Here is a 27,073-nt window from a genome sequence, read left to right as displayed (position 1 = left end):
CAAATTTTAAGGGGTTACTTAGAAATGTAAAGGTGCAAACAAAACAAAGCTTTTTGTTCCAGGTTTTTCCAGGGCCTCACTCCTGTAGGGGCCCTTAGTAATCAGTCCCACCAATACAATGCCCCTGATTAAAATATACTCATTTATGTCTCTAGTGTAACACATTGTTGGGCTGGTCACCATTAATCTAATAAAGGAGACAAAATGGTAAAAAATGGGGGAAAATACTGCCTAAATAAATTAATAAACCAGATAAATAATTAAACAAGTCATAAAGACAGCATCTTAATAACTATAGAAGGTGTAGAAGCTTAAAATACAACTACAAAGTGACCGAGTGTGAAAAAAAAAACAGATTTACAGGGCAAGTATGGAACATTAGTGCCATAACTAAATTCAAATTGGCTGAATTAATCAGTTAAAGCACTAAATTTTGCATAAAAATAGTGGAAGCTCTCTAAGGCACCTCTTACACCTTAAGGGTGAAACAATAGTTAAGTCTGCTGCTGTACTTGGATTGTCTCTTAATGCAGCTACAGAGCCAAGAGAGACAAGCTTATGCTGCTGGAGTCCCAACAAACAGTCATTTTTTCCTTCCCAAAAAGGGAAATTGGGATTTAAAAAAAGAAAAGAATGAAACAAAGGAAAGGGAAAGAAACTGAAAATAAACTAATAATAATAATAAAATACAATTCAAAAGATGCGTGAGGGAGACATGCATCAAGAGAGAAAAGGGCTGGAGGCCTTCAGATACTGCTTTACACGGGGCCCAAGTTTTAGTGCTACCCCTCTGAATAAAGTGTATTGCCATCAGAATGTAGCCTACTATATGTCCTATGGACATAAATACCACCGATGCCTTAACACATAGTGTTTGTATTGTCATGTCACATCCTTAAATTGTATGGCCAGTATGTGCTGGCTTAGAAATAAATATTTACATATTTAAAAAATGAGAGCAAAACCCAAATGCTTAACCCTTTGAAGCCTAGAACGACATCCTTTTTCTGATGATGCATTTAGATGCCTTTCACAGGTATTTAATTCAAACATGGGAAAAATACAATGAGCAAGTTGGTAAGAAATGTTCCACAAATCGCAAGGAATTATGAGATTTACAAAATTATATATATTTTTAAAACTAGGGGTAGAACTTAAGTTTTTAAAAAGCTAGGAAAGTATCATAATTATATATTTAAAGTTATGTTACAGAATTCTCATACATTTTTAAGCACTTTTCCAAGTTTTGCTTGTTTTTTCCCCTTTCTTTTAATTTGTTAGTTTGCCTGTTTGTTGTCTCAGATAATTTGAGTTGTTTCTTTTGTTTTCTTACTTATTTCTAGCTTATTTTTATGTCATTTGTTCTTTTATTGCCCATGCCTTAAAAGAAATCAAGCCTTTTTCTCTGGTTTCAAAGGGTTAATTAAGTCCTTGTGCATGTGTGCCCTGCACACTTAATCTTGTTTGTGTTGTTTGTTTTTGCCCCCTTCCTTTTTGATTATTTGATTTTTACAAATTTTCGGGTAATTTTGTGTACTTTTTTTTAAAATTTACTGCTTATTTGTTACTTAATTGCACATGTCTTCCTCCCATGCTGTGGAAGAAAGCAAATCACTTTGCGCATGCGCAGAGTGTCCCACACAACTAAGTTAACCTGTAGTTGATAAAAGTGAGCAGCAGGGAAAGATGGACGCCCTAGCAAATGTGGACTTTACAGGACAGCACTTGTTATGGTAGCTAGGGTAAGAAAGCACTATTTTCTAACTTTCGATAGTTAGTGTTTTAATTGTCAGCATGTTACCATCCTCTAACAGGGTCAGACTTAACCGAGCCGCGTTGGAAGACGTTGGGCTGAACGTGGAGCCGCGGCGAAGACGACTCCTGCATTCATTAAATAATGTTACAACCGCCTGCAAAAACCAGGAGAAGAGCCAGCTAGTGTCGGAGAAAGCCACGGCCTCCGTCCCCGACAGCAACGACCCCGTCCAGACTTCTGTAACGGAACAAATGGGCCCTGGAAGTGTGACGGGTACGACCGGTAACAGCGCTGAGCGGGAGCCGGAGGAGAACGGCATAGGTACGCAGAGGACAAAGAGCAGAAATAAATGTCAGTTATGTAGTGTGAACCACAGTGTGCAGTTGAAACACGAGGGGCCGTTCACCAGAGCCAGGTATCAACAGAGCAAACCCAACACCAGGAGCAAGCGCAGACTGGAGCGTCTCAGGAAGCTGTGCAGCCTCAGACTGAGGTTCACCTGGTGCCTCTGCTCCGCTTCAGAAGGTGCTCTGCTCCCCCGGCGGCTCAAACCGAGGGCCAAAATCTCCAAAATGTCTTGTCACGTCAGTTTGAGTAGCGTTAGCGAGGCTGCAAATAGCAGGTCAAAGTCTAGTGTGGGCGAACCTTCTAGTGGGACTAATATTAACCATAAACCTCCCGTGGGCCGCGCTGCTAAAAGCCGCGTGCGGAGGGATAGAGAGGGAGAGAGCAGGGTGAAGGGCAGCAGGTCCAGCGGCCGCGACCCTCAGCCGGCTGCGGCTGCACACTCACGGCTAACGGGAACACGGTCCACCGGTAAGGTGCACTTTAGCTCTGTTGTTGCTCACCTTTGGTTAGTTATTCAACCCTAATTACGTATGTTTGGTTACTGGATTTCGACTTCAACTAAAGTGTTTTATTAAGAAACAACTTGTCGGTAAAAGTTTTGAGTTAGCTTTTGGCTAAATCCCTGTTTTTTATTCAGTGTGTTGAATCGTGTCTGATGCTAAGCTAAGGGCGCGGCTAACGTTCACGCCTGTCACAAAGTTAGTTACTGTAGGTGTGTTCTGTCGCTGCAAATTGTTACTGCACAGGGGGTGGTTAATGCTAATTATATAAAATGATAACGTTAATCAAAGAGTACTGATTTTTGCTAACTTACAGCTAATAGCAGTAACAGAAGCCCTAACAGGACACTAACACTGCCATTTTCTGCAGGGATCCTTTCTAGACTGTTAGCTCCGACCCTTTGGAGGTCTTGATTTAAAATAAGATTAATTTAGATGACTTTAGGGGAGACAGTTTGCTTCATAGCTGGTTTGTTGTTTTACCAATTGAGTTTATTCAGTTGCTTAACCATTTGAAACCTGAGCAATTTGGCCTGATTTCTGCTAAAAACATGGGAAGGCAATAAGCAAGTAAAGCAGAAATGACACAAAGATTAGCAAGAAATTAATAGAAAGTAAAAGAAAATTACATTAAAAAAACAACAACAAATAAACCAACTTTTCTCCAGTTTTTCCACTTCACATATCGCACAGTGGTTATACATTGATGTTGCCCCATTTGTCTTATCCACAGTCAGTTTTTGATAGTTTCCACTGAAAAGCTCGGTGAAACAGCTCTGCACAGCTCTCTGTTGGAGGCTGGGAAGTTAACCACACCTATATTTGCTAAAACAGCCACTTGATACTCATTATCAGAGCCCCATCTTTAGCAAAATTGAAACATGCTGTTTGTGAAAGCCTCAAATAAAACTCACCTTTGTGCGGCTTGTCCCAAGTCTTGAATGTGGAATGGGCTCATTACTGCTCCTTGTGGTTGTCGAGGGACCGGAGTGGGTGTTGAGGTAGACAACCACTGCAGCTGTGGTTCTCACCAGCAGTGGATATTTTCTGTGGTAAAACACCCACTAGTGGACAGTAATGAACCCATTAGGCTTGGTGGATGAGAATGAGGCCAACAAGTAGCTACAAAAATATGTTTGCATAAGCCACAGAAAGGTTAGATTCCTGCTTCATTTCATGTGTTTTGAAATTGTATTTTCAGTCTTACAAGGGAAAAGACTAAAAAGTCCAGTATGCAAGATTTCAGGGGATTTAGTGGTATCCAGCAGTGACGACTCTAAATTGCAACCAGCTGAAACTTTTTCTGGTTAGAATTCCTCCCATGTTCATTGTTTAGGAAGTTTTAACCAGGAGTGGAATTATCAGAGGTCTCTTCTTCTCCAAAACAAACGGATCAGGTGATTAAAATTGCTCAATCAGTGAAAAATGTAGTTTCAGTTTTAAAAAATTAGTTTTTCTGGTGCTTATTGCAGACGGGCTGCTAACTACGGTGGCCAACGGTAATGCAAATGACAAGGATCCATTGCTTAAGTAGATATAAGCGGCTCATTGTAAGGTAATGAAAACACAAGAATAAGAACAGCTACATCAGGATGCTGCTTGTTGACTTCAGCTCAGCTTTCAGCACAATCTCTCCCATGAAGCTGATTGGAAAACACTCTGGGCTTCAGTACAACACTCTGCAACTGGATACTGTACTTCCTTACATGCAGACCCTAGAGGGTTAGGATTGGCAGTCTCACATCCTCTACATTAGTGCTCAACACTGGAGCCCCCCAGGGATGTGTGCTCAGCCCCCTTCTGTTCACACTGTTCACCCATGACTGCACTCCCAGACATCAGGAGAACTCTATTGTGAAGTATGCAGACGACGCCACCATCGTTGGTCATATTACAAACAATGATGATCGTTCATAGCGGGAGGAAATCAACAATTTTGCAGAGTGGTGCACAGAGAACAACCTACTGCTCAACGTCAGTAAAACCAAGGAGCTGATTCTTGATTTTAGAAAGAAGGAGGCAAAGACACAACAGCTATAGTTTGCTTGGAATTACCATCACTGAGAACCTATCTTGGTCATCGCACATCACCACCCAGGTTAGAAAAGCACAGAAAGGGTTCTACTTCCTACAAAAACTTAGGAAGGCTAAATTACAGACACTGACATGGATTGTGCACGGCCCAGGACAGGAAGGCTCTACAGCGGGTGATTAAACTGCCCAGAACATCACTGGTTCCCATCTACAGAGCATCAGTGACCTCGCTGAAGTGAGGTGTCTGCACAGAGCCCAAAGAATACTGAAAGACAGCCACCACCTCAGCCACAGTCTGTTCACCCTGCTGACATCTGGAAAAAGATTCAGAAGTATCTGCTGCAGAACCACCAGACTACAGAGCAGCTTATTTCCCCAGACTGTGAGACTCCTCAACTCCTCCTTCAACGCCAAAAAGATGTAGCAGGATTTAGGATCAACTTTAAATTAATTTCCTCTTAAACTATGTTTAAGAAAAATGACGAGTTACCTTGTACAATTCTTATTTTTAGATTGATTATACACTTAAGAAAATATATTTCATTCAGTTTCTGCCAATTTGTCCCCCTGAATCCTACACACTCAACCTTTACAGAGTGACGAGTAACTGGTTGATGTGGTAAATGCATGTCTTACATATTTAACATCCATAACTCTGAGCAAAGCGGTGCACAGCTGCTCCCCAGTCCCAAATGGGGCTGCCATTGGTGGGTATTCCAATCGGTTTAACCAAATAATACACCTACCATGGTGATAAAGTGGGTTTTCTTAGTATTAAAAAGTTCTAGATGATGATTATTTGCCCTTTTTTTAATCTCTTGCAGACATTGCCAGAAATATGCTACTGTGCCCCCCTGGACTTGCTGGTTCAGAGGGGTCTTTGAGAAGAGCTGTCAGAACGTCCGGCTGTGGTCTCTGCGGTGACTGTAAATACATTTCACCCCAGCGGAAGATATTGGGTGAACAAGGGCGAAAAAACAGTAGCTCAGGGCCAGAGCAGCCTTTGGAAAACGCAGTCACTGAGTCCTCTAAGAAGATTGTCATATGGATAGACCAGTACCCAAAGGTGACGCTTTGCGATGTAGCCCAAAAATGTGATTCTTTTAGTCACGACTGTGGCTACGTGCTACCGGATGTTCTCAAAACCAAGGTTGTGCATTGCTTCAAGCAGGACATGAGAGCTGGAGCTGGGCCTGGTTGTTTAGGTCGTGAACAGCATGAACGTGAGGAACATGTTCTGGCTGCAGACACAGAGTGTCAGTCTGAGGAGGGCATCTGTCAGTCTCAGAGTGTAACTGAACAGCAGAGACACCTGAGTGAACGCACAGACGTACAGACGTTATCCACTCATACCAAATGTCATTTCCTCAACGGTCGGACGAGTGTAGGCTCTGCAGTCTGTTCTGCTTCTATCTCACCAGGTAAATGTATGAAAAAGGTGGATTGCAGGACTGGTATGTGGGATAGAAATGTGGAGGATCGTCCTGGGCCACTTACAGGAGCAGACATTCACAGAGACAAAAGAATAAAGCTTGCTGATAGTGTTAAAGATGGAGTTTTGCCGTGCACTCCAGATTTAGAAACCATTAGTTGCAAAGACTCAGCAAAAAGTGACTCTAGAGACCATGAGATGACATACCTTTGGATGTCTGATGACAGTCACTCATGTTCAGAGCATCCAGTTGAGGGCAGCAGCTCTTTTGGTTCCACTATGAAAGAAAACTGTGTCCACAAGGAGCCTTCTTGTGAGACAGACAATCCAGCAGAAACTGATGCAGCGCAAATGTCATCTGAACCATCCTGTCAGGGGACCGAGGTGGACACAGATAGACCGGAGTCGTTCACCTGCCAGAGAGTGAGGGTCTATTTGAGAAAGATCAGATTTTCTTGTGCACGCACGTACATGTCCTGGCCCTTCTTTTACAGTGGCTGGACCCTTAAGGCACATGCTGCTACCACAGGCTGTCCAGCAGAGCCCAGAGATAAAGGCGACTCTCAAGTTCATGAGAATCAGAAATATTCATCCAGCAACCAAACCAGTGACATGCTCCCAAATGCATCTATAGACACCTCCTCAGGCACAGCCCACCCGATTCCTTATCAAAATAAAGAGAAGCAAGATGGTGATGGAGAGAGCATTTTAGCAGAGAGAAACTGGAAAAGACGTGCATGTTCATGCTCTGTGAAGATTGCACCTTCCTTTTTGGAGGCTGAGGAATCATCAGCAAGTCTTTGCTCAGATACTGCCACCCTTTCCAACCCAAGTCAGCGTGGCACTGACACATACTCACCCTCGTCTACTCCAGCACATGGCCCTGAAACGGGCAGCTTCACGTCTACACCTTCCTCCTCAGCACTCGGCCTGGGTGACTGGGAACCTGCCACCACTCTGTCTGCATCGTCTTCACCCAAACGTGTGGTCAAAGCTGCAGAAAAAACTCTGTTCCACTGTGAAGAAAACCAAAAGACATCATGGACTTCATTCTCCAATCCTCCACACAACTCTGACTCCTTAGATTCATGTCAATCCTCCCTCCTCCTCCCTCAAGAGAGTGATGAGGGATGGCTCACAGGCAGGAGCCCCCCAAAACTGGAGCCGTATTATAAAACAAGCCCGTTTAGCCATGATCTTACGACACTAAAGAAGAGATTTCTGCAAAACGTCTTCTCAGAAAAGGGTTTAGAAATAGATCCAGATGAGGTAATTCTTCCACCAGTGCTCTCTCCTCTCACGTCACCACGAAGGCCCTCACAGATGAGCCCCCTGTCCCAGACCTCAGGCTGTTTGGATGAAGAAGAGGGGGATGAAATTAACTACAACACCAGCAAATTCAAAATCTCACCTGGATGTCACATGGCACACATTTTCAATGCCAGTTATGTAAACTCAATGGATCCTCTTGAATGTGATCGTGGAAAATTTGAAGGAGTCCAAACAAATTTCCAAACTACTTCAGGTGAGCCTCAGTCCTCTCGAAGCCCGGATGAATATGTGGATGATGATAATGAAGAGGAAAGCGAGGATGAAACTGACTGTGAAGATGTTGTGGAACAGGGTAGCAAGAACTCTGCACTAGCTCCCTCCAACCCTAAAATAACAAGTTTTACCTGCGGTGCTCGGTCAAAACCCAGCAGTGATGAAGATGATAATGAGGCCTTCAGTGATGAAGAAGAGCCATGTTCTGCTGATGAAGATGGATCAAGTCCATTTGAAACTGCATGCAATGAAACAGATGGACTCGGAGCAGAAGCAGCTGGTGATCCTCAGCACAGCACTTTGAACGAGTTCACAGCTTTCAAACAGGATATCCTTCTTGTCGACGTAATCCAGGACGACCCAGAGCTGTTTGAAAACATGCCGCAGGAAAGTCTGCTGAAACTGGGACCCACCAGGGTCACTGAGGCCCCTAAAAGCAGATCCATCGGAGTGGTGAGGATAGACGGAGCATCACCGGAACTGAAACAGAGGTAAGCTCTCATATTTGATAACATGTCAATACAGTCACAGAGTAGCTGTTTCTGTTACAAATGAAATGATTGTTTCAAAATTTGTGTTTCAGCTTTACCCCAGTTAAGATACATTTTCGCTGCGACAGCCCTGATATGACAGGTACGGCCAGCGCACCAGTCAAAAAACACAAACAGAGGCATTTTAAGCCACGACACAACATGCAAAAAAGTTTTACAAATCTACAACAGAAAAAGAAGCTTGTAGACTCGGTTAATGTCGATGCATCAATTTAACTACTAATGTGTAAACTTAAGTAAATGCATATAAAGGATTTGTGTAGTGTGTGTGTGGAACAGTGGTCCTCAACCAGGGGGCCTTCAGGGAGTTTCAGGGGGTCCAACCACTTACATGTGTGTGGTATTCACACAGACAGCATTGCTGCAGCAGAGCTGCCTGCTGCTGTAACTGCTGTACTTATACTATGAAAAGCTGATACTCCACTAATTTGGAGCTGTGCAAACCACTCAGTTGTCATCAAAACGGTCCTGCAAATATTTCACAGTAAAAAGCCTTGCGTAAACTTGTCAGAGGGCTTTTACTTTGAAATGCAAACAGGAAATGTTGAGTTAAAAATAAATATTTTTTATTTCTTATTGTGTGTGACCGATGAAAAAACAATGAAACTGTAGTGAAATGAGATACGACATCAATATGAATATCAAACAACCATTTTCACTGCTTATTTTTGGGGAAAGCCGTTAGCGTCAGGTGGAAAAATAGACGAGACTCCTCTCTAGATGTTTCACAGCTGAGCAGCAGCTGTTTCCAGCATTCGCTCACTGCACAAAGCAACAATGGATATGCATGATTTGAGAAGATGACATAATTTCTCAAACGCTCATATTACACATCCACACTGATAAACTGTAACCAGAGTTTTGATTAGTCTTCAGCTTACAAGGCATTTTAAAAAGTCACTTTCAGTGACCTTAAACTCTGTTTGCATGTGGACGAAACGTAGAGGGAAATATCCATTTACAAAAAAATCTGTATAGACAGGGCCTTGATCATATCTAATGACCCCAGATGTTTTCAGGTGGAGGTCCTTGAAGCAAAATCTCATCAAATGAGAGTTCTTGACCTAATGTCTGTCAAAAAAGTTGAGAAGCAATGGTGTGAAATCTGTTCAGTTTCATCTGAAGATCATCTTGCGATTGCATTATTTCATGCACATTTTACAGAGCAGAGTGACAGCAGGCCATGGAGACCCCAGAGCAGCATCGCCTCTCCCAAAACGCAAAGCAGCACGGGGCCTGCCTCAGAAAAGCAAACCAAGAACATGGTAAGACAACAGACATTCACACAATGTCTCGTGCACACATGCTCTTTGTGCCTCCCAGAGACAAAGTCCAGGATTAAGAGAGCATAATGCACATTGCACAACATTACAAAAAGATAAATACAGTCATCACAAAAAAGGTACAAGGAAACCACCTAAAGATCTGAAAAATAAAATGCATTTTTATCAAATACTTTTGAAAATATAATTATATGTAGTTTTTTGGACATGTTTTCCCTATTTTTTAGATGATTTCCTAATATTCCGTCCCTCTTTTTTAAAACTGGTTTTCAAGCAATTTTCCTGTTACCTTTTACTAATATCTTGCAATTGTGGAACATTTCTTGCCAAGTTGCTCCCTGCCTTTCCTCTCCCATGATTTCAAAAGAAATTGAACCACTTCGCGCTGGTTTCAGAGTCAAATAGCTTGTGAAAGGCATCCGAACACTGCACAAGAAAAGTGACATCAATCCAGGTGTCACAGGATTAACGTGTGGTCTTAACTGTGAACTTGCTCATGTTAAACCTGTTTTTGTGTTTTTGAACAGCGTCATCCTGATAACAACAACAATCATGTAAACGGGGTCCTGGAGAGGTAGCGGTTAACACACATCACGTGACCAAACATTTCTTTGGCTCTCTTAACCCATCATTGTTTGAATAATGTGTGTGTTTCTGTCCTGTGATTGCAGCCGGCCCATCCCAACGGTGAACTCCCTGCACGGTCACATCTCTCCACTCATGAGTGTGAGAAAGGGTGAGGGGAAACAGAGACGACATTTTAAATAGTCACTTGTAGGGGTGCTAGATTATGGGAAAAATAATTACAATTATTTTGGTCAATATAGAGATCACAATTATTGAACAAGGTTCCTCATTGATTTTGGAAACATCTGCATTTATTGAACTTTGAACCCAAAACGCCTTTTAAAGTGCAGATTTTCTTGAACTTTAAATATAATTAGACTTGAGGTGGGTCATTTGCCATTATTCTTACTGTAACATTCAAGGCCCTCAAATTATAATAATAATTCAAAAATAAAATGACACATGTCAACAATGTAATATAATGCTCCATCATATGACTCTGACTTGTGGATATTTCCTGAATTGCAGCTTGCAGTCGATTGTACAGAGCAGGCACAATGGATAGACTAAAATATACGTGAAGTCACATTGTGGGGGTCAGGCACTTAGACCATATGCTTTAATCTGGAGTTCTCTATGATGTACAGTATATGGTCAGATATCTGCATTAGTTATCACTTTGGCACCTTGTGAATCAGCAGTGGGAGGGTGCCTCACGGTGTCTGCAGGTTTTTAGAAGTCTTAAAACGTCCTCAATTCACTGTTCTAAATATTAAGCATGAAATGTCATCAAATAGTGTCTTGTTTGCATTGATAACTCCCTGTTTTGTTATTTAATTGCCAAAACAAATGTTGGGCCCAGTGTTCATTATTTTTTTTTAGAAAAAACTGCTATGTCTTACTGTTCCTGTCTGCTCTCTCCACAGGGTCGCTGCTCAAAACCCCAGCAAACATGACTGAGTTCAGGCACCAGAAGTCTAATGCTGTAAGTGTTTCATTAAATGAAGAGCAGGTTAATTCAAATTCAAATCAGCTTTATTGGCATCTTTTGTTGCCAGAGCAAAACAACAGATTATTAAATGAACAAATAAATTACAGAAATATGTCTCAGACACATATTATAAATGTACTGTTTTAGTTGTATGGAAACATTTATCGTAGAACATATTGTTGTTTCTCTTTGTTTATGACAATATTCCACATATTTTGCAACTAAAACTGCACACTGACTTTTCTCCATGCATATATACGGCGGTATCTGAAGATGTGTGGTTCATTTTTTCAAAGAAATCTTAAATCTTTGTATTTCTCACATTCTAGTAGGAAGTGAGATGCAGTGTGGACTTGTGTTTGATGACAGAGCGGACACAGCCTAGCCTCTGTTCAGCCTGTGACGGCCTGTTTCTATGGCCAGGCTGTGTCCACTCAGTCTGTACATTGTCAGCGTTTCTCTTTGTTTTATATTTGTCACGGTGGGCAGGTATTCTGCCAGCACATATTCTCTGTTTAGGGTCAGATGAAATTCTAATTTACTTTGTAATTTAGTGATTTTGTTCCAGTATTTGTTAGTTATTTCTAAGTCACTGTTTTTCCACAAAGAAAGATGCTTTTTTGGCCTTGGATTGTATTTGTTGGTTATTCCAAAGAATCTGACACTAATTAATCAGTGCTGCACATGTTTCTTAGAAACATCTTACTCACTGTAGGTGGTGTGGTATGAACCAGTAACCCAGGGCGCTAATATTAAGGGATGCACTGATTTTTAAACCTGGGCTGATACCGATGTTTCAATAACATCTTGGCTGATACTAAATCATTATTACAATTTATATATAATAATGATTTCTTTTTCCTAATTAAAAAAAGCACCATATTTGTAACTTAGGGACCAGATGGTTATTCACGTCTTCTTTGAGTGGTTGCTACTTGCTATGACTGGAAAAGTGCAATATAAATGCATTCTGTTCACTATTTGCAGTCCATCCAGTTGTAGAATCAATTTTGTAGCATTTGATATTAATTAAATTGATTACCTTGTCTAACCATTTGAAACTTGAGGAAATTGGTTTGATTTCTTTCAAAAACATGGGGACAGGGCAATGAGCAAAAGAAGACATGAACCAAAAAATTACCAAAAAAAAAGAAGTTAAAAAGTTATAAAAAAAAACTCACCTGGTAATTGCATTTCCCCCCATGTTTATGAAAGCATTTTGTTAAGGTTTCAAAGAGTCAAATAGCTTTTAAAAGCACCTGAAAGCAGCACAAGAAAAATGATGGTGATCCAAGTTTCAAAGGGTGTCTGTCATCTAGCTTCATCCAAACAAATATTTGGTTTTGGAGGTATTTGCTGCAGACATGTTTTTGGAGTAATGTAGCAGCTCCTCTCCTCTGAACCCTCAGTACTGCAGGCAGTACTTCAGTGAGTCGCTGTCCTGTGGGTTCAAGATGTGTCGCTTCCAGCACGTGCCTGTGAAGGGGGATGAGAAGGTGAGTGAATGTTCTATTTTCTCAGCTTGTGCTGCTCCTGTTCCCTCATCAAGGGAAGTAGATTAAGTACAACATGAATGTTAGGTTTTTCTGTCCGATATAGAGCTGATGTGTAAAGCCCTCAGATGTCTGTTAAACAGAGAGGCAACATCGCCCTCTGCTGTGCCATAGCTGTAATCTCACACTCGCATTCAGAATGGACAAGTCACTTCACTGCCTCTCTCTTTCAGTTGTGCATCGAAACTGTGACACGCTTCAGCAAAAATCCACTGTGCCTTCAAAAAGCAGGTAACTTTTAGATGTAACACATAATTTAACTCTGAATGGACACAGTTTATATAGTGCCAGGGTCCCCATGGTCATGGAAAACTTGGAAAAGTCGTTGAAAGTTTTGTAAAAGTCATGGTCATGATATGAAAGTGTTACAATAATCTTACATGGATAACCTTCCAGGTAATGTAACATAACTGCAGTTTTATTTTCTGGAGAAGACATAACGTAGCTTTAATATTCCACAATGTGTGACAACATTTTGTTACTCCCCATGTATGTCTGTTCATTTTCTTCAGTCTCTCTTTTCATGTATGCCCACTAGCTGAAATTATGTGATGAATAGAGTGTCAGTCTGAACTGTTTGAAAAACTCTGGGCAAGTGGGGCAAGACAGAAAAAGATTACAGTTCCTCCTACAGTGCCTCATCTGTCTGAGTCCACGGGCGTCTGTCCGTGAATTATCCGTCCCCTTCTGTCTCCAGGAGCTGTGTACACAGGCTACTACCAGAACAACCCACCAGGAGTGTATTTCTCTGTGTCCATCTTTCTGTCCCTCCTCTGGGCTCTGCTCAAAGCCGGCATGGTTTCTGATGTCTTCTCAGTCCTCAGTGTCAGCCTGGCACACAAGATCGTGGTCAGTGTGGTTTTCATCCATCTTTTAACAGTCATGTCAGGCTGCAGTACAGTGTGATGTCCAGTAGAGGACAGTGCATGTTCTGTTTGCTCTCACAAGCTCCCAGTAATAATATTCATATTACACATCACCACTGTGGGCATAAAACAGATGTTGACCTTATTCCTCTCTTCCCAGCCTGGCCATGAGTTCCTGTTGGCCCTCTTTAACACTGTGAGAGAAAAGGGCCTCACAGGTTTTGTACCTGAACTCATGCAGCTCACATTTAAGGTATCTGGAAACCAGAAACTTACCGTAGAGCAGTAGGATTTGCATTTTCTGTGTATGTCAAAGTATTTATTGTACATGAATGTTGACAGATGGCCAGTGTTGGCCTGGTGCTGAGCTTGGACTGCCTCGACTGTGTCAGAAACACTCCTGAGTTCCAGCAGACCCTCCATCCAAACTCAGCTGCTTCAGTGTCTGCTAACCACATGTAAGACCACGTGCAGCTCACAGCACTCTTTAAAAACAACCACCAATACTAATTCATGATTCCATTGTCCAAAATCTTGTGGGATTCAAATTGTTTTTGACAAATATTATAAGTGGTGCAGTTAATTGCTCTTTCTTTGTTCACAAAGGTTTTCCACCAGTGCACCCTTTCCGGAGTATCTGAATTTGGCCCATTCCATTGTGGAAATAGAGGTTAGTTTTTCTCTTGGATGTAAGTACTTTCACTCCTCTTCCCTTCTTCCTCTTCTGGCAAAACTCCCCCTGATGACCGAATGACAAATAACGCATCATTTGATGGTGTTTGCTGACTCTCCAGGGCTATTGCTTTAACCTCAGGCTGTGCTCCTGCATTTTCGTATCGCCCACCACCCGGGCCACCACAGCAGAAACAAAGGGGCCGATTAGGAGAAAGATCTGCCCCTCTCTCTCTTGCTGATCAAATAGACATCAAGATTATGTCACTGCCCTGCCTATTTCTCTCCTAAAATGTCATAAGAAACTATTTTTAGTGCCCTGTTTAGTTGTTGTAGTGAGAATTTGTGAACTGGAAGTGGGTGCCGTTTTGTTTCTGCAGTGAAAATGGAGTCCTAAAAAACCGAGATGAAACAGTAAAACTAAGCAGTGCTGATCAAATATAAAGCAAGATTTTGTTACTGAGTTGCATATTTCCCACCTCAGATGTTTTCAGAAACATTTTTTAGTTCACTGTTTGACTGTAATGCATTTGTTACCAGCCGGCCGCCACCAGCTGAAGCCTTTATTGGTCCTGTACAATGCAGTGCATTCTGGTAGCTGTACATTTTCTTTCTCTTGATCAAAAGTGAATGCTGCAGTCCTTTTTCTGTTTTCTGTGGTCATGAAGCACCATTTTCAGAAGTATTAGCATCTTTCTACTGTAGAGACGGCCTAGTTTGATAAAAAGATCATCTTTCCATGGGAAAATGCTCCTGAAGGGGCTGTACACATGCTGTGGTTTTATTTGTGGGCTCATCTTTATTGTTTTCAAAGGAGACATGCGGCAGGCGCACTCATTACCAACGCCTGCGTCGTGACATAAACAGAGTTCAACTTTTGGAATGCAGCGCATTGTACATGTGATGTGATGAGGAACAACCAGTCACAGCCAGCAGATATCTTCCTTTCCTCAGTAAATATCCAGAGGAGATGCTGATCTCTTTAATGCAGGGTTAAGCTGAACTTTACATCTTTCCCACTGACTATTTTTAGGCAAATACACACTTAAACAGTTGGAAGAAGATCAGCTCTGCACTCTGGAGTTCTGGTGAAAGGGCTGCGATGCAGTGCTCTTTATGGTCGCTTAGCAACCTCAGATGCAACCTGCCTCCATGCTCATGAAACTTTGCACAGAGTGGACATAAGAGTGGCATCCAGCGCCCGACCTCGCGTTTTCCAGGCAGTTAAAAGCTGCAGCATGTGCACAGCCCCTTAAGCATCTACAGCAGTATAATGTAAAATAAACATTAATGCAGCAGTAATATTAATCCAAAATAATCAGAATAGAAAACACTGACAGCATGCAACATTTTACTGCACTACCGCTACTTAAACTGTTTTCATTGTTGAAGTACTGCTTTAAATAAATCTGAATACTTCTTCTACCACAGCTCCTCAGTAGATCACTGTCATCAGTTGATCCAGGGATGAACTGGTTTTGTGTTCAGTCTGTCATTGTATCCCAGCCTGCCTCTGTGTCTTCTGTCTGTCAGCTGTGTACCAAGCAAGAGGACTGGAGGAGGATGGGGCAGGTTTTCAGGTCCATCTGCCAGTCCAGCAAACATTCCAACCACGTTGGGCGAATCAGCGGTCACATTGCCATAGCTCTGCTTTCTGAGAGCAAAGACAAGCTGTCTCTGCCCTTTGCTGCCTTTGCTGAGACAGGTGAAACCTAACATTTCAACAAAAACTGCCTTTGAGTTTGTGATATTATCCTTTCTGTGTGCTTTCTGTATTTCCATGTTCTCCTAGTGTCAGTGTGGGTTTTCTCTAGGTTCTCTGGTTGCGGGTTCCAGATTTTGGGTCCTGGGTTCTGGCCCACACTAAGGCCCTTTAAGCTTGGTGTTGTGTTTGCAAGTTAGACATTTATATGGCCAAGAATAAATTATCTGTACAAAGCAAGATCTGAAAACTGAGCCAACAGCAAGAAATTTAGCCAAGCTTATTTTTAGCAATGGTCATTTACCTCAGCAGAGACTTAAAGCTTCTCGCTGATTTCAATCTCAACAATTCCTTTTCTTTACCATATAAAGTTTTGAAGTTTGAACGGGCTAAGCGGGATGCTCTGTGTGACAGCGGCATCCATGTAATGAAGTAAACAGGCTGACGGTGCTAACCAGAGATGATAAATATGCAACATTTTTTGCCAACACTAGATATCAACAAAAGCCAGAGACTGCAGTGTAGTAACTTTATTTCGAATCTTAAATTCACCACTCCTTCAACTTAAGGTGCTGTCTCTCTGCTCCTCTGTGCCGCTGCAGCATGTCTGCAGCTGCAAAAAGTAGTGTGAAAATCAGGAGCGCTCACTCCACAGCAAAATCTGGCGACCAAAACGTCCCCAGAAGTACACTGCAAAGAAACTGCTCAACTTTGAGTAATCTGAGTCCACTGAGGGTCTTCGACTGACGGTTCAAGCCTTCAACTTTGAAGGGGCAGCTCTAAAGTTTAAAAGCATGTTAATATATTAATCATGCTGTCATATTGCTTATTATTAATACAATTTAAGTGGTGCTGTGACTAAAGCTACTGTTAAAATTGCCAGGACATGACATAATGACAAATGCCAGTTCAGGCAGTTTGCATAAATCCAACCTGTTAAAGCTAAAGCTTCAGATAATGGATGAATGAAATCATGATTCCTAATAATGTGATTATTGTGATTTTTAGTGTGTCTGACCGAAGGTGAGGACAGCCTGATGAAGACTTTTTTAGGCAGAATTGGAGTCTCTCTCATGTTGAGATACCACAAAACGCATCAATGGGCCAAGGTAAATAAGCTGTCTTCTATCTCCTGTTTACATCTCATTTCTGTCACGGCCTGCAAGCCATCTCGAGTCACATTCCGGTTGCACAACAAAGTAAAAAACAAAAAACAAACAAGTCAATGACCTAAAAAGTATAGTGAAAATAAAAAAATAGAAATATGTATTTATTTTATATCTTTTATTGTATTATCTATATCATTGTAAATATACAATTATTATAGTCCTGATATATGGAAAACTGATTTCAATCCAGGTTCCCAAGGGTTACATTAGCTTGTTATTTTACTTTTTACAAAAAAAAAACAACATTAGATCTGCTCTATGCTCTTCTTTTTTAATGTAATGATTGGACTGATAATACCTTTTTGGTGTGAGGGTACCAGAGAAATACTGCAGATATCCAAAGACAGCTTTATCGTTGTAATCACAGAACAGCACATTCTTGAAGAGATGTGTTTAAATATAGAGAAATATTAGTTATTGTGTGTGTGTGTGTTGTGTGTGTGTGTGTGTGTGTGTGTGTGTGTGTGTGTGTGAGAAGGGTCGGAGGGTGGTCGAGGTGCTGTCCGTTTCAAAAGTCTACTACTCGACACTGAAGGGTTTGTTTGGGAACGAGGATGGAGCATCACGCTGCTACCTGGTCACCGTGGCTACTGAGCTCTTCCTCCTGAGTGGCAGCGTGGAGGGAGCTCTGAACACACTCCGAGGTAACTGCTGTGACCCTGGACGACATAGAGAGCTATGACTGGCTTTACTGACTTTCCAATGCATCAAAGTGTAGCCTGTGTTTCTGCCCAGTGTCTCTTTCACCCTGTGTTTTTCAAACATAGTCTCACGACCCCTTGCATTTGTTTGGTTTTTCCTGTCTGTTAAGCTGCATTCTGTTTGGGATAAAATAATAACTTCATTGAACAGGAAGTGGTCTGTGATGTGGGCTTGAATGCTTATGTAGCTTAATCTCTTCATTCCAGCAAATCTTACTGTGTTGAATTTATTCAGCTGCCTTACACTGCAGCCCCACTGTATGCAGGTTTTCCACTGGATAGTGTCTTTTAAAAAACAGCGCCTTTTGTCAAGTACTGTGTTTGTTTGTTTATGCTTCTGTTCATTCAGAGAACAAGTGGTTCCTGAGTTCATGCTCGTGGCCGTGTGAGCCTGCTGATCTGGAGAGTAGGACTCGAGTGTTGATCCGTCTGGCTGAGAAAACCTCTCACAGAGACACACTGGAGGTCCTCAGTAATCTCCCTGGACTCAAAGAGCCAAACGGTGAGAGACACAAGTCTTTTCATTGGATGTGTAAGGTCAAGATGCCGGTTTTATCACTTTAAATCAAATATTTTATGATATGTGTGTATGTTGAGGTTCAGTGAAACGTGGCTCAGATGGTGCCAAAAAAAAAATCTGAAAAACTGGAATGGAATTTGGTTGAGCTGTCACTTGACATGGTTGTGAATGACAAAGTCAAACCTATAAGCTCACTACACTTTTCAAAACATTTCATAGGCCTCGTGCATATGCACGGTAGTGCACATCAAATTAGAGCTGTGCGTGTTATTCTCAGCATTTTTTATGTTTTTTTTTTTTTTTTTTTACATCTAAAAACATTGTGGCATCATGACAAAAACCTGACATTTAAATGGTTAAAACTCTGAAATTTAAGAAATATTTATATATGTTATGTATATATTTATGATTAGGACTGATGTTGGTTGAAAAATTAGGAAAAGTAGAAAATCGAGAGATAAAAATGCTGTTTTGAGGTAAAACCCAATGATGTGTTTTTTAAAATCTTCCAGCATTTTCATGTGTTGCGCTGACTTGAAGTCCAGTTTGACAGGTGAGTCCAGTAGTTACATTAGATATGATTTCATTTAATAGTATGTTTTGTTTTCCTCAGATTTGGTGGATATCTCTGGGTACGTTCCTCTGTTTAACTCTCACCTTCAAGTGTGTGAGGACAGACAGATTCTGCCCGTGGCGTCAGACACGGTGGACTTCATGCTCTCTAAAAATCTGGCAGTAGACCAAACTTTGCTGCGGACACTTTTGCAAAAACTGGGCAAGCAGAACCTCTGGCTCAGGGCTCGGGAAGTCTTCAGACGTAAGTAGAACTCTCTGCCTTTACCTGCTGCTCCACCTGTTCTAAAGAGGAACTACACCCACTTTCAAAATTCACATTATTCCTCTGGTCTATGACGTAGAGCGTTGATTCTCTGCCCAAAACCAGTAATGATTTCTCTCGATTCCCTTGGGCTTTAATCAGGCCAGGCTCTTGCCAAATTACCGGTTTATGAATGTATTATATGAAACTGTTGTGAACTGTCTCATGCCTAAATGGCACTGTGGCAGGAGTTTTAATGGACTGAAACAAGAGGGACAGAGAGAGAAAGACGTGGAACGAGAGGGGGAGTGATGGAAAATGTGGACAGCCGGCGACTTGGTTGGCAGTTTCTGCTTCTTCCTCCTACAGCAGTGGAAGAGATGTAGATACTTTGGGCCCGATCAGAGCTCTACTGAGGACCGAAACATCCCCAGATGTTCACTGCACAGTGACTGATAAAAGTAAAAAAATGAAAAACAGCACTGCTTGACTTGAAGAGTCTCAGCTGTTGAGAGGTCTTCAGTCAGGAGCTGCTTTATAGACAGTGACTGTTGTTTCACAGCTGAGAACTCTACAACATGATAAAACACATTTATTTATTTATGTATAAAAAATAAAACAAACATTCTGTGGGTCCACAAAATCAAACATCCAGTCAGGAACTGTTGAGCAGCTCCAGACTTTATACAGTGCATGATGACGTCACAAGTGAGAGACTTCTCTGGTTTCTTCTTTTAAAGGAGAGTAGCTTGTGTTCATAAATATTTACTCAACTTTCATTGAAATAACATTGAGAATAACATTGGATTTCTCAATTTAGATGGTGCTACCATTTAATACTGATCATAAAGACAGCTTAGGAGAAGCAGAAAGATGAGACAAGTCAAAGCCTTTATATCTCACCTGTGATTATTAATTCAATGGCTGCACCAATGTGTGTGTCCCTCAGACTCTCTGAGTGAGGGCTACTACCCAGGGGTGTCGGCTCCTCCTGGTTTCATGACGCTGATCGTCCCCTGTCAGCTGGGGGAGGTGGAGCTGGCTCTGAGCTACGAGATGTTCATCACCGTCAACGCCACGGACATCATCCAGCTTCCAGAGACCAGCACTTCATGTCTCAGCATCACTCTGAAAAGGTAACGCATGTGTTTGTGTGTGAGGACATGACAGATTTGCTTAAGCGATATTTTCGAAGTGTCGATGAATTGCGAGATGACTGTGTTTGCACTGAGTGATGTTCTGCGACTTCTCTCATAACATCCATGGTAACCATGGTGATGGATGTTCAAAACATTAGCAGCTTTATTTCTACTGCAGCCACCGCACTAGCCGTCATTATTTACAATCCAAGACCACGTAGGTGTGTTATGGAGCCATGATGGAAAGACGAGCCCCCTTATATGTGGAAGCGGCCACATATGAGGGGTTTCTGGGAGCTGATAGTCCATGATTTCACAGAGGAATGCAATGCAATAACACCGTTTGTAGCATCATGTGACTTAGAAAAGACAAAGTGTTTGCATTGCATTTTTTGTGAAATATGGCTTTTTCGAATCGCCTAAAAAAAACCACCTCATGTGAGCGTAAACATTTTTTTGCTATAATTGGAAGTTTTTTCAAAATGGACATGTTTCCGTGAGGCGTATTTTATATTCCCAAATTTCGATTAGCAGAGTTAGTTAATGGAAACCTGCCTACTGGCTGCATGATGTGATGTGTATCACGATGGTTGTGCTTCGTCCTCCTCCAGGACTCAGAGCTGTGAGAGTGAGTACCTCTCTGCTGGGAGCCGCATCCTCTCTGCAGCTTGTATCCCTCAGCCCAAACTCACAGTTCACTACACAGCCGTGAACGCAGCGCACGATCAGGTGTTCACAGTGGACATTTCCTCTGCTCGATGCTGGCTGCGCCACAATCATTTATGGGCCAATGAAGTGTGGATGCACTGAAGCAAACGCTTATTCCCCTGCAGTCCCTGGAAGAACCTGACTTTCCTTCCTGTACAAACTGCTTATGTTCCAGAGACATCAGTGGACTCTGGGAAAACAACCAATGAAATCAGGAAAACCAACACGCGTGTTTCTGTTCTCTCTATGTTTGTTGCAATAATAGTCATCTTTCAATTTTTCAATTTGACTCCGAAGCAGAAAATCACCACCAAAGACTGATGCCAGAAAAAAGAATAATAACTGTTTTTGTTCTGATTTGTTTTAAAATACATTATAGGATTTTTTTGTTTCCTAAAGAGTTCTTTTAGCTAATCTGTCCTTGATTTCTGTCACTCAGTGTTTGTGAGTTTTACTCCTTAAAAAAAAAAGTCTGTTGGGGAACAGAGTGTAGCATAATTTTGTCGGGTTGTTATTAAAAGTATTAGATTGAGTTTCTAACAATATAAATATCACCTAAGTGTATATAGGTCTATATTTATAACTGTCTTTGACAGTATTAAGTTTCTGTATCATCTTACTGATTGTCAAAACCTCAATTGTTGCTCGTTCCACAGCTGTGATTTACATTTTCTTTGTAGAACGTTTTTATAAAAACCGTTGTTCTCCACTCTGTTTCTTGTCATTTTAGTTTTATTTAAAAAGCCCATTATCACAAATCACAGTTTGCCTCAGAGGGCTTAATATCATAAGACATCCCTCTGTTTTTAGACCCTCACAGTGGATAAGGAAAACCTCTCCAAAACAAAAAAAAACTTTAATGGGGGACAAAAATGGTAGAAACCTTAAGGCCCTCTTGATGTTGAGGGGTGCAAGAAAAAACAACAACAGTGTAACTATATCTCAGCTTTTCGTTCATTTTTATTAAGAAATGGAACAATGGTGAGGTGTCAAAGAGAAGAAAACACTGAATTTGCCAAAACACTTGGCTCTTGTGTATGACTGCTAAAAATAAAAATTGATTTAAAAGGCCCATTATCACAAATCACAGTTTGCCTCAGAGGGCTTCACAGCATATGCCATCCCTCTGTCCTTAGACCCTCGCAGTGACTAAGGAAAAAATCTAAAGAAAAACAAAACAAAACAGGAAACAGAAAATCAGTAGAAACCTCAGCAAGAGTGACTCAGGAGGGATCCCTCTTCCAAGATGGACAGACATGCCAAAAAAATGTCGCAATGAACAATAAAATGACGGTGGCATACGACAAAATGATACATAGGAGAGGAAGGTAGAGATGCACAGCAACAATTATAGTAACAAAAAATATATTAAAATAGTAATCGACACAAATATTATTAAATATGATACATATGAAATATGTAATTTACTCAGTGAGTTATCAGTTTCCTCTTCTTCAGTGACAGTCAACACATCACAGCCTTTTTCACATGACACAAATTGAAAATGACCTGCTAGTCTTTTTATATGATCAGAGATTGATAAGGAGAGAAGTGCAGATCCTCCCACATCATTGGATCAAGGTGTCACAGAGCAAAAGGGACCAGCAGGGGGAAGCACAGGGCTGAGCTGAATGTAAAACAGCCAACGGTGATTACAGAAATGTTGAAGAAGAAAGGTGGCAAGTGAAATTACATCCAAGTAGACCTAGGTAACCACAGTGAACCTGAAAAGCTTCTTTTCACTCAGAATTGTGTTTTCTTCAACTGATGACAACTTTACAAAGTAGAAGTCTCCAAAGAGGATTGTTAAAACAGAGGCCTACTCAATGAAAATTGATTTTTTTTTTTGTGCAAATATGAGAAAGACATGAGGGACGACACTGCTGACCACATGATGTGAGGATAGTTACTCTGATGTATTATATCAACAGGCTTCGTGCTGTCATGAAAGACCTGAAGAAGTCATGGAATTTGCAAACAGTAATCTCCAGGCCTGGAAAAAATCTTGGAAACTAAATATACCCTGAAATTTTGTAACTTCTTCTGTAATTTCTCTAAAATCACCAAATATTGGTGTGCCCACAAGCTCATCTTGCAGAGCAGGTTCCCTGTGTACAAAGGCTATGTCCTATCTGCAGCAGCCGCGGGTTTGATTCCAACCCACAGCCCTATATAATCTTTTAAATAAAAAATTACCACAAATGCTTAAGGGGAAAAAGTTGCCATTTTCTTGTAAAAATTACCAACATTTTGAAGAAAAAAAAATCCAACATTTTATTAAAGAAAGGGTTTGGAAGGCATTCTTTGTTTTTTGGTAAATAAATAGCCAAAAAAAATTAAAGACAAAAAATAGCCCAATTTTTTTGAGGAAATCATGTCTCTCAAAGCTAGACATGTTTTTTTTTGTTTGTTTTTTAACTCTGTAGTAAAATAAATACAAAATGAAGCCATTTAAAATTGAATGCCCCTCCCATAAGGTCAAAATAAAAAACACAAGTCCCTCCCCATTGCTTAATTTGATCCTCCCTTTTTGCACCATCCCCTCCCCTGTCATAAATAATGAACAATCCCGAAGTTATTTTTAAACATTCATTTTTTAATTATGTTCTAAATGTATAATTTTTCAAATAACATATTTTTAAAAAAGCTATTAAATAGTAATAAAAACAAACAATAAGGAGTATGGATGGTCGTTTCAGAGAATGCATGGTCTTTAAAATTTGCCTCAAAGTCATGGAAAACGTGCATGGACCGTGTATCACTCTTGACAGGCTGTCCTTTAATATCTGTACAGTGGTAACTGGAGCCTGTAACAGGGTGCGGCTGAACTGTCTATATTATGGGGTGTCATAAAACAATTATGAAATGTTTATATAAAGCTTATAAATGCTGAATATGGGAACTTAAAGTTAAGTGTTGCCCTCACACCATCCAGTCAGATGATAAGCTGTAATAATGCAAATGTTGGTCACAAAGATAACCCTAACAAGGGAGTGTTTGTGTGATTCGTCCTGCTCAGAGCAGTGCTGTCTTCATCATTTCCACCGCCTCCAGTCTCTCAGAAACTCCACTGTTCTTCAGGCCTGTGTCATCTGTCATATGAAACAATGTCCTCCTCTTTAGACTTAAAGAACCATCCTGAACAGCCGGACTGTGCAGCCAGCGTCACACAGACTCACCCTGCAGTGGTGTTTGAGGGCCCTGCTGTGTGAAATTATTATTCCATGGGGAGGGATTTTTTTCTCACTATGGCGTATCAGCATAACCTCTGGCGTGTTTACGGACTCTTCCTCCTTTTATCTGCTCTTGCTTACTTCGATCACTCTGAGAGGTTGCTGCAAATCAGCTCACCATCTCAGCACTCTGTTTTCTTTCCTTAAACACTGAAAGAAACGGGGTCACATTTGTGTCAAATTAATTCAGTGAAGTGGCTCATATGATTGACAGTTACTGACCTACTGTTTGGACTTTCTCTGACACATTTCTCCAGTCCATCTGGCATGTGGGTGATGAATGGGCCAAAATTTCACCAAAACTGACACCATAACAGCAAGACAGCGGGAATGGTTGGACCTTGAAAATCTCATGGCAATACAGTCATAGACTGTATGTAAAGATGGACAACATGGCAGTTTCCTCATAGTCAAACTTTCCAGTCTGGATCACCCCCTGGTGTCTGTCTGCATTATTGGTCATAAAGCATGCGCCTCCATGTTAGTGAATGGGACATAGGCCAAACTAAAAACTCAAAGTACACGCCAAATAAATTTTTCCCAAAGATGGTCTCTGTCACTGAAGGTATTTCTCATCACCCTGATGTCTGAATGAATCTTTATTTTGACAATGTAAAGACAAAATACACAAAGAAAAGAAAACAAGCCTTACAGCAATTGCAATGAACAAAAAAGGTATATCCAGAACCTATACATCTGTCTCAATTACAAATACTAAGGTCACTTAAACTTAAATATCATAATAAGGAGTAGGATGAAGTACACACTTATATATTCTTATTAATTGTTTGTTCAAGTGTTTGTTTTTATAAGTGTGGTTTTAATGAGGAATTCAAGTCTACAATAAGGGGCTTTTCCACCATGATTGACAGCTGTGACAGCCAATCCATGCGCTGGCATATAATGGGGCTGCTCGCAATTGGTTGGACGGGTGTTTTGGCTGGAACTCCGCCAAAACACCTGTATCTGAGATATTTTGACTTTTTATCTTTATGCACAGTCTATGATTACTATTAGAATTTGTAAGGCTTTTTACTTGCTAAAAATTGCAAAGAAAAAAATTGCTGGCTGGCACCCATACATTGCTGTCCAAAATAATCATTAGCGAATAAATGCTTTTAATTGTCCTAAATAAACTTTAAAAATTGCCATTATTTTCACTACTGGTTTGCGTATTGTGGTGCATGGCAGTTCTGGGTGTGGTTTGTCCAAGAGGTGTTGCCATACTGCTGTGTGTAAAATCAGTGTACTGTCTCTATTTAATTACTTTCAAATGTATTTAAACTAGCATGCAATATAGTTATTATGTAGCCTTTATCAATATTGACTGTTAGAGTTTTTGTAAGGTCTTAGTCATGTCATTATAAAAAACATCACAGCGTGTGCACTTCTATCATGTGGCCTTCAGTCATATGACAGCTCCCTAAAATGGCTCTAGGTCATCAAAAAGATTTTTGTTTCAAAATGCTCTAAAATCGTCAGTTTAACTGCTGAAATTCTAAAAATGCTAGATCCTGGGTGCAGAAAGTGTTGACTGTGTAGTGTTTAATAGGTCGTTGCGGCTCTGGGTTTTGAGATGAGTCCTCCTTGTTTCACAGTCCCCTCCTGTGTTTCACGTGAAGTGAAGAAAAAGGCAGATAGCAAATCGATACAGATACATCTCCCTGGACTCTAACTAGACCACTCTGTGCTTCACAGACCACTGTTTACTCCTGTACTGCATGTTGTCTGAATAGTGCATCAGACAAATGATATATTTCCATTAGGCCATGGGTGGATTATGAGACAAATAGGCCCCTGGGCACAGGCATGCTGTTGTTTCCTCCTCTCTTCCATAGGAGGAAACACAGACTTACAGTTTACCCGCTTTATATTGTTGTTTGTGTCTCTTTGTATTCATTATCAATAAGATAATTAATTAAGTACTTTGAGTATTTTTTTTAAAGGATTTACAGCCTTGTAACAGTGGGGACGCAAACGTAGTGTTGTTTATTTTAGCCAAGCAATAGCTTTTTACTTCTGGTGACTACATTTCGGCTTTGAAAATCCTGAAAAGATGTTCATTTGTGAAGATGATCTTGCTGAACAAAACATATAAGCATCATAAACATTTTGTTCACAGAGCTTATTTTCTGCATGATCCAAAATCCAATGGAAAAAACCCATAGTTTTTTTGATAAGGGAACCAGAGTCAAGTTAGCTTTGGCTTACGGAAAAAAACATCATCCCTGGGGCACTCTCTCATGGGCTATGTGTATGTGATGCCACACCCACTTGTATGTCATATCCATGCGACCTAATTTTCCTTAACAGATGCCATTTCGGCAATGCATAATCATTGCATTTGGATTATTTTGTTTATTCACTGAAAAAAAAAATCCTTAGCTCAACTGTCCCTAAATAAATAAATGAATAAATTAAAAATAAAATAACATAAAATAGCAATAATTCTAACATAACATAAAACTAAATAAATAAAAAAATATGCCAGGTGTCCCACTTCACCAATATGCACACTATGCAGCCCATTACTTACACAGCCTACTGCTGAAGTCTGCAAATGTTCAGTATCATTTATGTCAATTGGTTAATTATGTTAGGCCATATGCCTACTTAAATAATACATTTATCAAGTTAAATATTCTAGATGTTTTGTGGGATGTATTTACCAAAATCATTATTTTTTTAAAACTTGAGAACCGATTACAAGAGAATGTTTATAAGCTAATATTTGTCTATCTGCTCCACTTAAATAAATATCCTTAAGCTCAAAAATCATTGAAGTCATCACGTCACCTTTAATTGTTGTTGCTGTGTTGTTTACAGCAGTTAGTCTCGCGCTGGGGGCGAGTGTCGATGGTCACGATACTGACGCCACTGAGCACTGCTCGCCCGCGCACTACCACGCAAGCTCCGCTCTCTATCGGGAACGAGCATTTGACGCACGCCCCTCTCTCCTCCCCAGGGCGGAAGTGGGTCCATTTTT

The 27,073-nt window shown here is 40.8% G+C and overlaps 1 protein-coding gene across 3 annotated transcripts; it reads left to right on the top strand.

The window, feature by feature from the left end:
- Positions 1-1,588: 1,588 nt before the first annotated feature.
- On the top strand, positions 1,589-21,551 carry topaz1 (testis and ovary specific TOPAZ 1). 3 transcript variants are annotated; one of them, XM_088090546.1, is made up of 21 exons: positions 1,593-1,742; positions 1,815-2,077; positions 5,463-8,106; positions 8,199-8,248; positions 9,331-9,431; positions 9,977-10,023; positions 10,121-10,185; positions 10,943-11,001; positions 12,417-12,503; positions 12,734-12,791; positions 13,258-13,409; positions 13,587-13,679; positions 13,769-13,884; positions 14,033-14,096; positions 15,632-15,803; positions 16,809-16,909; positions 17,448-17,613; positions 18,020-18,172; positions 18,804-19,007; positions 19,957-20,143; positions 20,758-21,550. In XM_088090546.1, exons 2-21 carry the CDS (start codon positions 2,008-2,010, stop codon positions 20,954-20,956), a joined length of 4,788 nt encoding a protein of 1,595 aa, XP_087946672.1. In that variant the 5' UTR covers positions 1,593-1,742; positions 1,815-2,007; the 3' UTR covers positions 20,957-21,550. The 3 variants fall into 3 exon arrangements, with proteins under 3 accessions (XP_042363180.2, XP_087946672.1, XP_042363179.2); XM_042507246.2 differs by lacking the exon at positions 1,815-2,077 and having other exon boundaries at positions 1,589-1,742; XM_042507245.2 differs by having other exon boundaries at positions 1,611-2,077; positions 20,758-21,551.
- Positions 21,552-27,073: the final 5,522 nt, after the last annotated feature.

This window comes from Plectropomus leopardus, chromosome 17 (assembly GCF_026936395.1).
Source record: "Plectropomus leopardus strain MGB_pleo_1.0 chromosome 17, ASM2693639v1, whole genome shotgun sequence".
Taxonomy (NCBI): Eukaryota; Metazoa; Chordata; class Actinopteri; order Perciformes; family Serranidae; genus Plectropomus; species Plectropomus leopardus.
The sequence above is the reverse complement of the archived record's forward strand: the minus strand, read 5'-3'. Positions and strand labels throughout refer to the sequence as shown.